Source organism: Aptenodytes patagonicus, chromosome 8 (assembly GCF_965638725.1).
Source record: "Aptenodytes patagonicus chromosome 8, bAptPat1.pri.cur, whole genome shotgun sequence".
NCBI classification, from domain to species: domain Eukaryota; kingdom Metazoa; phylum Chordata; class Aves; order Sphenisciformes; family Spheniscidae; genus Aptenodytes; species Aptenodytes patagonicus.
Window position 1 is genome coordinate 16,318,043 of NC_134956.1, and position 14,585 is coordinate 16,332,627.

Genomic DNA, 14,585 nt, shown 5'->3' on the forward strand with positions numbered 1-14,585 from the left:
TGTGTGACTATGTATCATAAGAAGATTATACGTGACATCTGTTTTCACAGCTAAACAGTTAATAACTACCTAAGGAACTGAAACTGTTAACTTATACCAGCTGCCAAGCTATTCAAAAAATTAACTTCTCTGAATTCACTTGCAGAAATCTCAGTAGTTCTCCATCAGTCAAGACATTCCAGATGTTTAATTACTAAATTAAAGAAACAAGCGCAAGTGCGCACACATGCACAGAAAATGCAGCAGGAGAAAAAGATTTCTTATTAAAAAAAAGTGTTGCACTTTTACAAAAAATACTAAATTATATGTATAAAGAAGTTTTCTGATGACTCGTGGCAAAATTTCAAAAACTTAAGTGCCATTTTCAGAAATTACTTTCTCTGCCAACGTTGCACAGGTATTTAGAAACCCCATAACTTTTAATGGGGCTTATGCCAGTACGTAGATGAGTTGAGTGCTATCTTGTTTAGAGTGCATTTGAAACTGGGACATGACCAGCAGCAATTATTAAATCTTTCTCTCGTTTCTGCTGCTACCACAGAGCCGGCAGAAAATAACTTGTGCTCATGCCCTGGTACAGTAGCTTACATTCAACCATCTTAGAGTAAAATTTCGCTGAGTAATGAGTTGCTAGTGCAGGAGACGAAAAAGCCACCTTTAACCTCTTTGCTCTGGTAGAGTTTCCCCATACACTGGGGGAACGTTCAACTACAAATCTGCCTCCCTGACTTTTCTTTGTGCCTTGTAAGCAGCTCGGAATGAACTTGGCAGACCAGAGAATGTAACCCACAGCCTCGGATCTCGGATGCCAGCGTGGTGGGTTGCCCAAAGGCTTGGAAGAAAAAGACATTCTGCAGGAATGATCTGGCTTTTATTTTAGAAGAAAAAAATAGAAGTTTTGTTGTTGTTTTATTTTGCTAGCTTTTCTTCCTTGAGACCTGCTTCTGACTGAACGTATCTGCAAGTCTTTGAAATATATTCTCAAAGATAACTAAACGTAGTGTTCTGTGAAAATACATTTTGATGGAACTTCATTTTCAGGATGTTTTGAAGCTGAGAGCTGCAGAGATCTTTTTATCCATTAAACATGTTGTATGAAAAGTATGATTTCCATTGGCATCTTGAGTACTTCAAACAAGTTTAACAATGCAGTTTATTCTTCTACTGATGCATCTTCGCAGGAGTTGGCAAAGAAACCTCCTCTCTTCATTTAGAGCACTGTGAGGACTGACTCACTACTTTATTCTCTTTCAGCTGGTTACACAGTGTAATGCAAAATACGTGGAATGCTTCAGTGCTCAGAAAGACTGCAACAAAGAGAAGAACAGGAACTCATCAGTTGTGCCGTGTAAGATCACATCTTCGGTTTGATTACTGCCTAGCATAACTTTTTGTACTGAATTCTCCCGGTGTTATGCATGAAAAGGCATAGCCACTAGGAAGGAGAAATGTAATCTTTTGTTCAGACCAAGCTGTCTTGTCTTTCAGAATTACCCTGATGAAACTGAACAAAAGAAAATAGTTACAGTGTCAGCCAGATATACTGTCCAAGTGAAATGTTAATTTGAAGGGCTTAAGAATTTGAATAATTAGGTAGGGGATAAATCTGTGGAATACTGAGAGAATTACTTTGATACCGCTCCCAGCTCAGGTGAGATCTCCCAGTGTGATTGGCACAAGTTGTTTGTAATTCAGCTACTACACTCAATGTCTGCATGTGAGCCTTCCCCAGATCGGAGGGTATTTAGTGGCCGAGGACACGGTTTCACGGCCATTAATATGGAACCTGTGCATGGTTGCCAAGCAGTATGAATTTGCACCAGGCCAAGCATGGGCACAACGTCATTCCCGTCACATTACCCAGAGTACAGGACATACAGGACAGATGATAGCCAAGCTAGCACAAAGTAATAATGGCACAGATACAGTCCGTCATGAAGTTTGTTAATAAAGAAGGAAGTCATCAGGATATATCTTAAAAACAAATGTGAACGGGGCAGAAATAGTCTGTACGACTTTGCACTTTGTGCCACATAGCTGCAGTGATTTCAGTTTGGCGCTTGAGGCCTGTCAGTTGGTTTGAGGATGTTGTTGAACCCAGCCCTCAAACACGGAGAAGTGTTGATCTGCTGAAGAACACACACGCTTCTGTGTGGTTACCCGTTAGGGAAGGGGTTTGTCTCTGGAGGTTCTCTCACCCTCCAGCTGGGAGGAGTGAGTGATGGTAGTGCTACGGAGTGGTAGGGAAAACAAAATAAATCAGCTGGGTTTGTGTGCTGCTGGAGACAAATGGAACACTACAGTCAGAATTACCTGAAATCCCCTGTTATCACTGCATATACTGTTATTTGGTAATTCAGCCTGCTGTGAAAATCTTTGCTATAGTAAAATTTGATTCCTGAAATTACTTTGTCCTTGTGGGAATATTGTGCAACATTCTCTTTTATATCCTGTGTTAGCAGGCAATGCTTTAACACAGTTAAAGTGCTGGCCTGCTCCTGCGGGAGATGGGAGCTGCACAGTGTTTGGTTTGTTAACGTCTGAGAAATTCTTACTTCCTGCATTGTGCCATGACCAGACTTTGATCTTTTTTTTTTATCCTCTCTGTTTTTTTTAATCTTATAGCTGAGCGTGCTAGAGTGGGCTTGGCACCGCTGCCTGGAATGAAGGGAACAGATTACATTAATGCCTCTTATATCATGGTGAGGAAGCCAACACCTAATTACAAAGTAAAATCAATTCTAAGGTGCTAAATACCAGACGCCTATAATTGTCTTAATTCTGTATGTAATGGCTGTGTATTAACAGATGAGATTTTAACACCTTCCCCATAATGTAAAGCTATTAACTGTGTTTTATTAAAGATTGTTGCCTAAAAAAATTAAATACAAGATGCATTTAGATGGAATGTGTATTTCCATGAGATACAGTCAAATAAATACTGGGATTTAGACTAAACGAAAACAACAGCGACGCTGCAGAATGGAAATGGAGTTATAAAATTATAGTCTGTGTGAAAATATTGCGGAATAAAATGAAATAGGGTCATTATGTGTCCCCAAAGATGAAATTAATGCTTTAAAAGTATTGAAGGCAGTAAGTAACTGTGTGGTTTGTTTTGTTGCAAAAGGGCTACTACAGGAGTAACGAGTTCATCATAACCCAACATCCGCTGCCGCATACGACTAAAGATTTCTGGCGAATGATCTGGGATCACAATGCACAGATCATCGTCATGCTGCCGGACAACCAGAGCCTGGTGAGTTAAACCGTCCCTCCCTGCGCAGTACCGCGGTCACTTAGCCCAGCTGGGCACCAGCGTAGGGTCACTTAGTTGCATGTTATGGCTATTTTCTGGTTGAAAGCAAAGCCAATTTTTGAGCCACCCTCTCAAACTTTGCCATAAGCTTGTTACAAAAAGACAAGTTCCGAGATGTGGGGCGTGGTTTTTTGCTCTCCCCTTCTGCCCTCCCCCCTGGGAAAGACATCCTGAGCTGGATGGGCCACAATGCTCACAGGCAGCACGCCAGCGATGACGATCTCTGCGAAGCTCCTGAGGGCTGCCTGGCTGGTGGGATGCAAGGCACTGAGGTTACTGGGTGGCCAGGGCCATGGGTAAGGACTTTGAGAGGAGCAGAAATATGAAGCAGGGACAGCAGGATGGTTGCTTGTTTGCCCGGGGGGCTTAAGGCTCAGGCCATGCAAGACTACCGCTGTGGAAGGTTACAGATGCTGGTTTTGATGAAAGTAAAAAGCAAACATGTATGTTAAGTTAAGTGGAAATAATGAGACAGAGGGAAAAGGAGACACAGGTGAAGTGCTAATCACTGCTTCCAGATTTACTAGCACGTCTCAAGAGGGCGCATTGAAAAGGATTAAGAACTAAACAGTTCGTTTTTTCATGCACGCATCACTGAGGTGAATAGACGATTGTAGCTGAGAGTGGGAGAGAAACCACCTTCATTACAGCAAGAAAATAGCAGTCATGAGGGGCTACTAAAGAGGCAGCAGTCGATACGCTTCCTGTGTGCAGCGCGATGAAAGGGATTGCAGCACTGCAGGGCGAAGAGTGTTCAGAGAAATCTGATCAAATCAGAAAGCACTAATGAAAGTGTGTCAGGTGGAAATGAAGAGGCTGATCTTGTCTTTACAAGTATACGAAATAGCTCTGCAGAACAATAGTGATTAAAGAGTAAAGGAGGAACGCTGGACTTGGCCACATCCTTTGCAAGGATGCCTGGTCCCCGCTTTCACCTTCGCCATTCCCAGGGTGGAGGTTGGCCAGCAGGGCAGTAGCATCCGTGCATTGGCTCAGTGTTTGGTGTGGGTTGTTAGCTGGCAAGGATGGGTGGCACAGGACTGAGACCGTGTCAAGGTGCTGAATGTGTAATGCCAAAGGACGAGATGATAATGCACACTACTGCTGCACAAGGACCTGTCACTTGGCAGGACAGGTCACTTCCCTGGCGTTCAGCAATATTACACTGCTTGCTGGCGTCTCTGCACACTGAGGGCAGAATTTTCAAAGCACTCGGAGGACTTAGGACCCTAAGTCCCAGTTTCAGAATAATCATTTAAGGCCCAAATGTCGCCAGTATCTTGCACATCATGTGCATCAAGGCTCCAGGCCCACAGAAGTAAGCCTGGTCTTAGAGACGTGCTCATGGCCACAGCGGGATAAAGTGGGCTCGTAGCTCATGTTCTCTCATGAGTAAAACACGGGTTGTTCAGAGACGCGGGCGTGCGGTGCCATGCATGCTGACGGGGTAGCTTCTGTGCTTAAGCTGCAGGGACAGTAGATCCCTGAAGCCAGGAGGAGAAACAAGCTTTGCATGTATGTGATGACAGAGCCTAATTTCTTTTCTCTGCAGTGAACTAGGAATGCACAGTTATTTTTTAAAGAATAGCTTTGACAGTATTTTATCTACACCCTGTCAGTTAGGCTACTTCAGCACTGAGCTTCTTCCACCATTCACAGTCTCACTGAGATTTTATAGCATCCCTTCAGTAGAGGCATTTTGCTAGAGAATTTGCATTAAGTTAAGCCAGTGTTTTTTTCAAGGCTAAGAATATTTGGGTTCCTTCCTTTCTCCTCACTCCTCCTCTCGCTCCTAAAAATTCAACCCCTACATAAGTATCCATCAGTCTTCTACCTAGACCTGATCCACAGACCTTCTACTGATACCCTTGTGTTTTGGATTAGACCACAATAAATACAAATTAAAAATAATAAGCAATTAATTTTTAAAGGTCAGTGAGGTTTTTTTCTAAACAGATATCTGACTTTCATGCAAAACTGTGTAGGCAGGAGGTAATAAAGCCTGTGATACAATACAAAGGTTAAGTATGAGTGAGCGAAGATAACCATTTCCCTATGAAACCAATTAAAAAGCAGACGTTACCTGTTTGGACACACAAAGGAAGGATCTGGCAGGCTTACTGCCTACTATAATAGTAAATCTGTTTTAGACAGAAATGGTTTTTAAAGGTCAGCTCCTGATCATCTCTATTTATCAAACCAATTTTTTAATCCAGTGGATTTTTCAGTCACACACAAGGTATCTGAAAGGCTGCAGTAGTGTGTTGTTTCATTCCTCCAGGCAGAAGATGAGTTTGTGTACTGGCCAAGTCGCGAGGAATCCATGAACTGTGAGGCCTTTACTGTGACCCTTATCAGCAAAGACAGACTGTGCCTCTCTAACGAAGAGCAAATTATCATCCACGATTTTATCCTTGAAGCTACCCAGGTAAAATAAAACTCCAAATATGGGTCTTGGCTTTTCCCAAAAATGTTATTGTTGTCATTTAAATATGGAAGACGAAATGTTCAGAAACAGTTTTGAAAAGGATTTACTTGTAAATCCATGTGCATGCACATTGCTCACAGGGGAAAGGTATTCTCACTGGCTCCTTCTCCCTCTCACATCTTTTACTTCCAGGTAGATTCCTTTAGCTAGTGAGACTGTAGTATTAATTGTTTGTCTTATTTGAAAGTGAAGACATTAGTTTTTCATTTTGAAATCATACAAGTAGATTGAATTATACTTTGTAAAGTACACCAAGATTTATTGTCCTATTTCTGCTTACAAAATTCAGCATTTAGAGTTTAATTGTTTGGGGGCTCTTAATTAAGGGGTTTTACTTAAGTACATTTCTTTTGAGCTATAAACCTGCCTCTAGTTTGCTATCGGGATTGCAGCTGGATTTTGCTGCAAAACATTAGTTTGCAAGCCCTTTTAAATTTTAATTCCTTGGTTGCTCTGCTCTTGTTTGACTTTTGAGCTGTAAGGGCTCTGAGAGAAGGTTTATATGGGTGTAAGCCCTGAACTCAAATACAAAATCTATCAGTTAAACGTTTTGTTAAAGTTGCATTCTTTTAGCGCATTCACTGTTACAGAGATGCTAGAGCTGTGCGTCTGTCTTCCTCGTTCTCTATAAACTCTTTGGAAGAAGAAGGTATCTCTTCAGTTTGTAGTGAGGCTCTTCCCTCCTTCTGCCTGGAGTGGATAAATGTGAAACTAATGCCCAGGCTGGTTTTTCATTGCAGGATGACTACGTTCTGGAAGTCCGCCACTTTCAGTGTCCTAAATGGCCAAACCCAGATGCTCCCATAAGCAGTACCTTTGAACTTATCAATGTAATCAAGGAAGAGGCCTTAACAAGGGATGGCCCCACCATAGTTCATGATGAGTATGTCATCTCTTTTCTCCCATTTATGTGCAGGTTGTAGAAGGAGTTACTCAGCTACAGGACACTTGTTAGGATTGATGTCCATTCTTGCATGGAGTGGATGGGGTTTAGTGGTCTAGGGAACAGGATCAGAATATTTAAACTGCCGGGGATGAGGTTTCAGTTGGCATCTGAGGCCAAATACATTTTGCTTAGTGTCATTTTTATGTTGGTTGTAGTCTTAGGTGGACTCAGAAAGTGAAGCTATGTTTGCTTTGTAATCATTTTGGGTTCTTCTGCACCTGGAATTATCCCAAACAAATCTTACAACCTGTTTCAGAACCCAGCAGAGCCCTGGTTTAGACAAGGCTCTGAGCAGCCCAACATGGGCTTATGGAAACCAGTTTCAAAACAGCCCTGAGCTCCTGTCTAACAGCTCAGGTTTAATACGCCATGTAAGACAGAACAAGCTCGGCTCAGCTGTGTGTCGGGATGAGCAGCAGAAGTATCTTGTGACAAAGGGCCCAGGTTTTCTGAAAGCAGATTTATTTTTCCTCCTTCTGCTTCCCCAAAAACACTCCAAGGGGCCCATATGGTGCCAAGTGGGAGGGAGGGAGCCCACTAACACGGGGCCAGCATGCCCCAACACTTGTCTCTTTTGTAGTGCAGTGGTGAGCATTGTCTTGCCAGCTATGCTTGAATGCCCAATTATAAAGGGTGCTAAATATTGCATTGCTTGTTATTACTTTGCACACGTTATGGAGCTGCAAAATACCATTGTAGTGAAGCTGGAGCCTGGGTCTATCAGGATTTCTTTGGAGGGACTGTTTCCTGGCGGGCAGAGCGCTTCCCAGAGTCATTCTGCCGTTAAAACCACAAGGAAGCCCAATTTCTGACACTGCTTGAGTTGCCCTTAAGCGAACACCAAGCCAGCATAAACGACTGCTATACCTGCAACCCCCCCGCACTCGAGTCCATTAGACCTTTTGTCATTGCTACAAAACAGACTTAGTGCCAAAGTCTTGGAAATCTTCACCGTTTGTGCAAAAACGTTCTTGCCATGCTCTGGTACTTCAGTGGTCAGATCAGCCTTTGTGCTGATGTGCGATTGCACGCTGGTATCTGCCGTTGCTGCAAGAGCTTTCACTTCACATCGGTGTGTTGCTGCTGCAACAGGTTTTTCCCAACTGACTCCTGCAAATGGTGCCTTGGGCTGCAGCAAGTAGTTTTTCTCCCACTGTCTCCTGCCTTGCTAATGCACAGTGTAAGCTCTGTTGCCTTTTGCCAGCACTGATTAATTCCAGGCTAGTTTTAATATTCATGCTTTGGGTAGTCTGAAGTGAGGTTTTGCTACTCTTGCAGTATTTAAGATTATGTTTTACAAAATTAGAACCATTATTGATTTGGGCATTTCATGCTAGACAAAAAAAAAAAAAAAAAAAAATCAAAATCACATTCCTAACAGTGCTGAGTCATTCTTTCTGTAAATTGCTTTTTTGGTTTATTTGTCATATTCAATGATTTTATTTTCATGCCCAATACATAATGTGGATTCTGCTTTTCATTGGAGCCTAAGCAAATGTAGCTGAAAATGAAAATTTCCCTTTACTACATGCAACAACTATATCACATAATCCACTAATAATTACAACTGCAGATTAATTCCAAATATATGAATTTGCAGATACTAAATGCGTGTGGTATTTAGGAAGTGCATGGTGGGATGAACTTGATAACAACATTTCAAAGAAGTTCAGAAATTCCAACTCGAGACAGTTGTCAAGTTTTTTAAATATAACTGCCCATATGTAGGCAACTAGATAAAGATTTGCTGCAAATTTTCTGAGAGAAAAGCCTTCAGATTGTTGGGAGCTGGAGGTTATCAGCCCACGTAAAAATGAAGCCATTAGACCCTCAGAGGCATTTAGTTGTGTCCCATCAGGCACAAGCATTGGCCACTTTGTCCACTGTCCCTGTAGATGATCAGTCACAGCCATCTATATAGTTCTGCAGAAGCTCTGCTGCTGCTTCTGTAGACTTTTCATCCAATATAGCAGATCTGTTGTGATCTGATTTCTGTTTCCCATTTCTAGGCAAATTGAGTTTGCAAAAATCATACGAAATTAAGTCAGCATATGTCTTGATTTCCACAGGAATGTTGTAAAAAATCCTAGTGGTAATCTTACGATACCAGATGGCATTGCAGCACTTGCCGATTATTTAAGTTTCCATGTACAGCTCTCCAAATGGTTTACAGAGCAAATCAGCACCAATGTCCCCTTTTACAGGTGGGGACATTTAGACACAGACTTTCTCGAAGTCACAGAGCAAACCCGTAGCAAAGCCAGGACAGAATTGCAGTCTCCTGTGTACTGGGAGAGCAGGGGGCAGTTGAGGCTCCTCAGAAGCAGTTATGAGCTCCTGTTGCTTAGGATCCTCTATCCCATGCCCTGCAACGGCACGCATGATTCAAGTACACCCACAGATTTAGCAGCATAAGATTTCTACCTGGCCAGTATCTCAAGGACGCATTGATTCATGCTCCTGACGAATAACTGTTGCTTGGGTTCTTATTAAATGACAGCACAGCTCAACTCGTCAGAATCCGTAATGTCTCTGGGGTGCCCAACTCGGGGATGTTGCCTTTTGCCGATGAGTCAGACCTAAGGAAGACTTTGAGATGTGCCCCGTTTACTTGTGAGCACCTCATACCCGTGTTAGTTTTCTATAATTGTCAGATGTGGAGGAAGAGGCAAAGTCTCATTTCTTTCTAATCGTTTATGTTTTGCTTGAGCTCCCACTAATGAATTTAAAATACGCTCAGCTATAATGCAGGTGCTTTCAGTGCATGTGGCATGTGAGAACTGATTTCAGTGTTATACTCTCCAGGCTGAGTACTTTTAAATGGCTCACGTTCTTCTTCTGATACAGTTCTTTGTATTGAATACCGCAGATAGCTTAGGATGACTGGTGTACCATCAAATTTCTTCTATAAATTAAAATGACTAAAAATTAGCCAGTGTAAAACAAGCATTTAATAGATACAAAGATGAACTACAGTAATCAAATAAGACTGTATCAACATTTTCATGGCTCTGTGTTGCTGCCCAGGTATGTTTCTGAGTATCTTATAATTTTGGTGTGCTTTTTCAGGTATGGAGCAGTGTCAGCGGGAACGCTATGTGCCCTTACCACTCTGTCCCAGCAGCTGGAGAACGAAAATGCTGTCGATGTTTTCCAGGTGGCAAAGATGATAAATCTTATGCGGCCTGGGGTATTTACAGACATTGTAAGTCTTTAAATGGAATATAAATGGGTAGTTTACAGGGTTTTCATCTGAGACCAAAAGCATGAACTAAAACACACATTCTGTATGTTATCAAGCCCTACTGCATCTGCTACCAAGCAGAATTTGCATTTGTGCTTTTTCTGTACAGTAGTCATTTTTTATAAACCTCAAACCCGCACTGTAAGTCTCTGGTTTGCAGTTAAGCTTGTTTCTCGTACAGTTAGGGGGTCACTGTACAGGCAGCCCTAGCAGAGGAGGACATTTCAGCTCGTCATCATGCCCCTGCCAGCCCTGTAAGTTAAGCTGTGCTATTTAAACCTGGCACGTTGTGATCTGAAGGGATGCAGCAGCGGGCAGGTAGAGCTGCAGGGAGATAAAGCTTCAACAGAGGGGCTCTTCGCTCAGTGTGCAGCGAGAGCAGCACCCTTGTCTCAGTGTGCGTGGCTCTGCCGGTACAAGGGAACAACCTGGGGCTGAGCCATGGGGTCAGGTATTGTCCTGCTCTCCTGTAGTGTTTAATAATATATCAGGAATAATATAATCTACCCAAAACTGGAATTTTGGGTTGACAAGGTTAAACTGGATTAACAAAGGTAATTGCTCTCTAAGTCTTTTCTTTGCTGTATGTATGCTTCTAGTAATGAATATCCGCGACCTTCCCTGGAAATGCCAAATTTAAGTGCCACTCACTTACGTACACGGAAAGGGTTGAAATAACTTATCTTTTCTTTTCCAGGAGCAGTACCAGTTTCTTTATAAGGCAATGCTAAGCTTAGTCAGCACTAAGGAAAATGGAAACGGTCCCATGACACTGGACAAAAATGGTGCTGTGATGGCCAGTGACGAATCTGATCCCGCAGAAAGCATGGAGTCTCTTGTCTAATTGGAAACCTGAAAAGGCACTTAATTTGTAGAACTTCTGAAGACTGAGTGAACTTTTTTGAGGCCTTTTTTGCCAGACTCTAGGTTATACAATAACCCAATTACTTTTTTACACTGATAAAAGTTTTGATATTTATTTTTTGCCATTTTATGTCTTAATGGTATCCTACTGAGCATTTGCACCTCTGTTTATTTCACACAGTGAAACGCAATTTTATCTAGTTTGCACTATATGATCAGTGTTACTGCCTATAATATTCTAATACAAGACAAGCCCTGATGTGACATTCCATGACAACAAACATACGCTTTTTCCGTTTTGTTTAAATGCAGTGAAGTTTTGCTAACTACAGTGATCCTCAAATCTTAAATCTTGAATGCTAGGCCAGGTGGAGTCTTTCTACAACAGATACTGTACCCCTTCATACCATATTTATTATTTTAATGATCACGTCACAGTTTTGGTATCGGTATTCTGCATTCCAGTGGAGTGGATGAGCAGTGTTCATCCTTTCTTAACAAAACGTGGCAGGTGATTATGAGCTACAGTGAAGGTGTAATAGCCTTGTGGAGCTGAAACAATTATTTCTGTATTGTTTCAAATCGCTGTTTTGTACACTTACAGGCCCAAGACTTGCTTCACATGGAATATATAAATTACATACAATATAATTCTAAATTAGATGCAATTCATATGTGGGACACAGTGATAGGTTTTGAATTTACAATTTCAAAGTTTCCCCATGTATTCAGAAAAATGTCGATTTTAGTTTTTAACCAGCCCTGTGATAGGAAAGTACTTTGGTTTTATTCTCATCAGAGCCAATACAGTGAGAAATCTACTACAACCCAAAATCAGACCTGTTTTCAGATATATTGAAGGTAGCAATATTTTACATTACTAAGCTATTCAATATTTTAAACACATTAATTTCCTTATTATTTCTTGAATATGACCTCACACCTAATGGTATGTTACATGATGACAGGCGTTTCTTAATTTCATAACTGTTAGATGCCATTTTTACAGGTGTGTAATTTTCATACTTTAGTGCTAAAACATAAAGTACTGATCCATATTTACTGGTGAAGCAAACTAATAAAAAAACTACCTATAAAGTGACATTCTCCCTCTTTTTTTTGCCAGACTAATTCTTTAGCACAAACCTAGCTTATTGTGTTTTCCCTCCCACACCAATAAAATGGTTCGCCCCGGATTATATAAATAATTGAATTACTGTTTGGAGCACTTAAGTATACATCCTCACTGGCTCCCTTTTCCTTTGTATTTGGTCGCAATTCAACAAGGTCCATCCCTATTTAACAAAAGCAGTAAGCACATACGTAATTCTACTGAAAATTAAAGCTAATCATGTCCTTCATAGCTCGGCTGAGTAGGGAGGGGTTATTGAATCTGCCTTGAAACAGAAATACGTCATTTCAGCCATCCTGATGTTTGGTATACAGTTAAAGGCACTACCCCTTATATATGGCATTAGTTTCTTTACTTTTAAATTTCAACTGCCCAAAACACGCATTGTAATTTTTCAGGACTTGTCAAAATGTTACACCATGTTTCTCATTTAAATGTAAACCTATTAATTTCTGCCAGTCCAATCTTGCTGGAATATAGACATTTGGCAAGGCAAAATCCACTTTGGTTGGAGGGGAGGGCAGGGAGGAAGCTTAGAGGAAGGTTCTGTGCATTTTCACATGCAAGGAAGCTGAGAGCGAACTGCTTAAAATTGTATTGAGAGTAGGTATTTTTGTTCAGAACCTCACGAGGTACAAGCTGATACGGCCCCGCTGAGCAGAGGAGCTATGCAAACTGGTATGCGCTAACATCTGGCCTTTTATTTTTAATAAGGGAAAGATTTCCTAGTATGGATACGCTTGATTAATTCAACACCAAAGTATTTAAGAATTCATCAGCAACCTTTTACATAGTTACCTTTTACTTCTCAGTTTGTTGAATCCCTCCGTACAAGTGATCCAAATAACTGCTAATGCTGAACAGCGTAATACATCCATGGTTGCGGTAAGGAAGTCCCATGTCCAGCACCAACTAGGCCAAATAAAAAAAAGTGCAAAATATTTCAAAAGATCGCTTTGTAGTTTGCATCCCCTTTGCACTGCGACAACCCAGCACCGAGGAGGGAGTCAGTTAATGTCTGGTAGGGGTTAAGACTGGCTCTCCAGTCGCTACAGCCCAGTAACAAGGATTAAGTAAATTTTCAAGTACCGCTGCCTGCCAAGGGCTGGAAGGTTTTGCTGGGTGGACTGCTGGCCAGTGCGCACCCGCATGAGAGCCTGGGGAGCCCCCAGTAGTGATCCTGGCCGCAGGCAATTCCGGCTGGTAGCACAAAGGGACTCTGATGAGTTGGATTAGTTCAAGCTGAAGTATTTAAGTTCCTGGGGAGGTGTAGGGAGAAGTTAAGAATTCAAACCCTGACAAGAGCTAAGTGACACAAAAATTACTGCAGGCATCAAGAGGGTTGGATTTGTTGAGTACGTTCAGCTGATTACGTTCATTTCACTGGCATGATGGAAGATAACTGTGGTTCATGACACACTGCCTGAATATCCTTGGTTTAATCCCTTACCTTCTCACAAGTTTTAAAAATCAGTGAAAGAAGGCTGTGGGGTTGAACTTTGGTAGATGCTTTGGAAATCCGTGCATTTGCACTGGCATTTTCCCGCACCTGAAATACTTGCTTGGGGTTTAATCCATGGGGAAATAATTTACACTGATGTTCTCTGAGTTCTCCATGGATTTTTTTTCTTCGGGGGGCTCAAGCTGCGTGTTAAGTGCTGTGCTGACAGTCAGATAGCCAATAGATGGTAAAGATGCATTGGGCTTGGAGTGGATGAAGCTAGGAATTGCTTGTGAAGGTCAGGATTAAGAGCGCGTAAGAGCCAAATCTATCCTGCTGTAAGCAGCTGCAGTTCTGCTCTCTTACACGGATTTCCACCTCTTTCCCTGGGACTGAGCGAGACTGGCAGAAGGAGTGAGCGTGTGTTCAGAGACCTGCACTCGTAGAGCTCCGCTGAGATGCTCTCGTGTCTTTCTGGCCAAAGTCCCACTCTGTGCATCGCAACCTTGCTTTTGCCACCCCACCCCCACCCCACCCCACCCCCCCCCGCTGTAACCACTTCTTGGCATTCGGTCAGGATGTCTTTCAAGCATCAGAAGTTCCCAGACAATGTGCAGGCCTGCAAATTAAGAGAACCTGAGTATATCCCATCGCTATAAAACGTGGTCCTCAGCACCAGCCCTGAGAAATAAGGAAATAAAGGACTGAAGTACACGTGCATATGTGTGCGTCTACATTTAGAAAATATTATTTCTCCATGTCTTGCGTGTGTACTGCGCCCGCAGACCATGTGACAGACATAAAAGACTTCTGTGCGTTGAGCCCGTAAGAGCAGCCAAGCTTTCCAGGAGGGAATGCTTGGAAAGCTGCTGCGTCACCTTAACATCTAAAATGGGTGACAGTCTCAGCCGAATGCCCCGTCCTACAAATGCTCCTGTAGGTGAACTTGGCATTGGTAGGCAGGTCTGGGAGAGCCAGTAGGACTGCTCAGGCGTGCAGGCTAAGCACCGATTCTTCTGCAGGACCAAGGTCTAAAGAACATTCATTTTAAACAGCATTTGTCCTTAGTATTTCACAGTGTCTGTTTCCAAATACGAATTTAGGAACAGGAAAAAGAAAAATCCCAAACCCGTAAACTACTTCTTGTGTGT

General features: G+C 42.2%; 1 protein-coding gene across 2 annotated transcripts in view; it reads left to right on the forward strand.

The window, feature by feature from the left end:
• The window catches only part of PTPRG (protein tyrosine phosphatase receptor type G), a 425,362-nt gene extending 411,404 nt beyond the window's left edge, over nucleotides 1-13,958 (forward strand). For both annotated transcript variants that reach the window (XM_076346545.1, XM_076346546.1), the window contains 7 exons: nucleotides 1,255-1,348; nucleotides 2,626-2,702; nucleotides 3,131-3,259; nucleotides 5,601-5,747; nucleotides 6,548-6,690; nucleotides 9,823-9,958; nucleotides 10,695-13,958. In XM_076346545.1, coding sequence (XP_076202660.1) covers nucleotides 1,255-1,348; nucleotides 2,626-2,702; nucleotides 3,131-3,259; nucleotides 5,601-5,747; nucleotides 6,548-6,690; nucleotides 9,823-9,958; nucleotides 10,695-10,841 — 873 coding nt within the window. In that variant the 3' untranslated portion in view covers nucleotides 10,842-13,958. The remainder of the gene's footprint in view (nucleotides 1-1,254; nucleotides 1,349-2,625; nucleotides 2,703-3,130; nucleotides 3,260-5,600; nucleotides 5,748-6,547; nucleotides 6,691-9,822; nucleotides 9,959-10,694) is intronic.
• The last annotated feature ends 627 nt before the right edge of the window (nucleotides 13,959-14,585 follow it).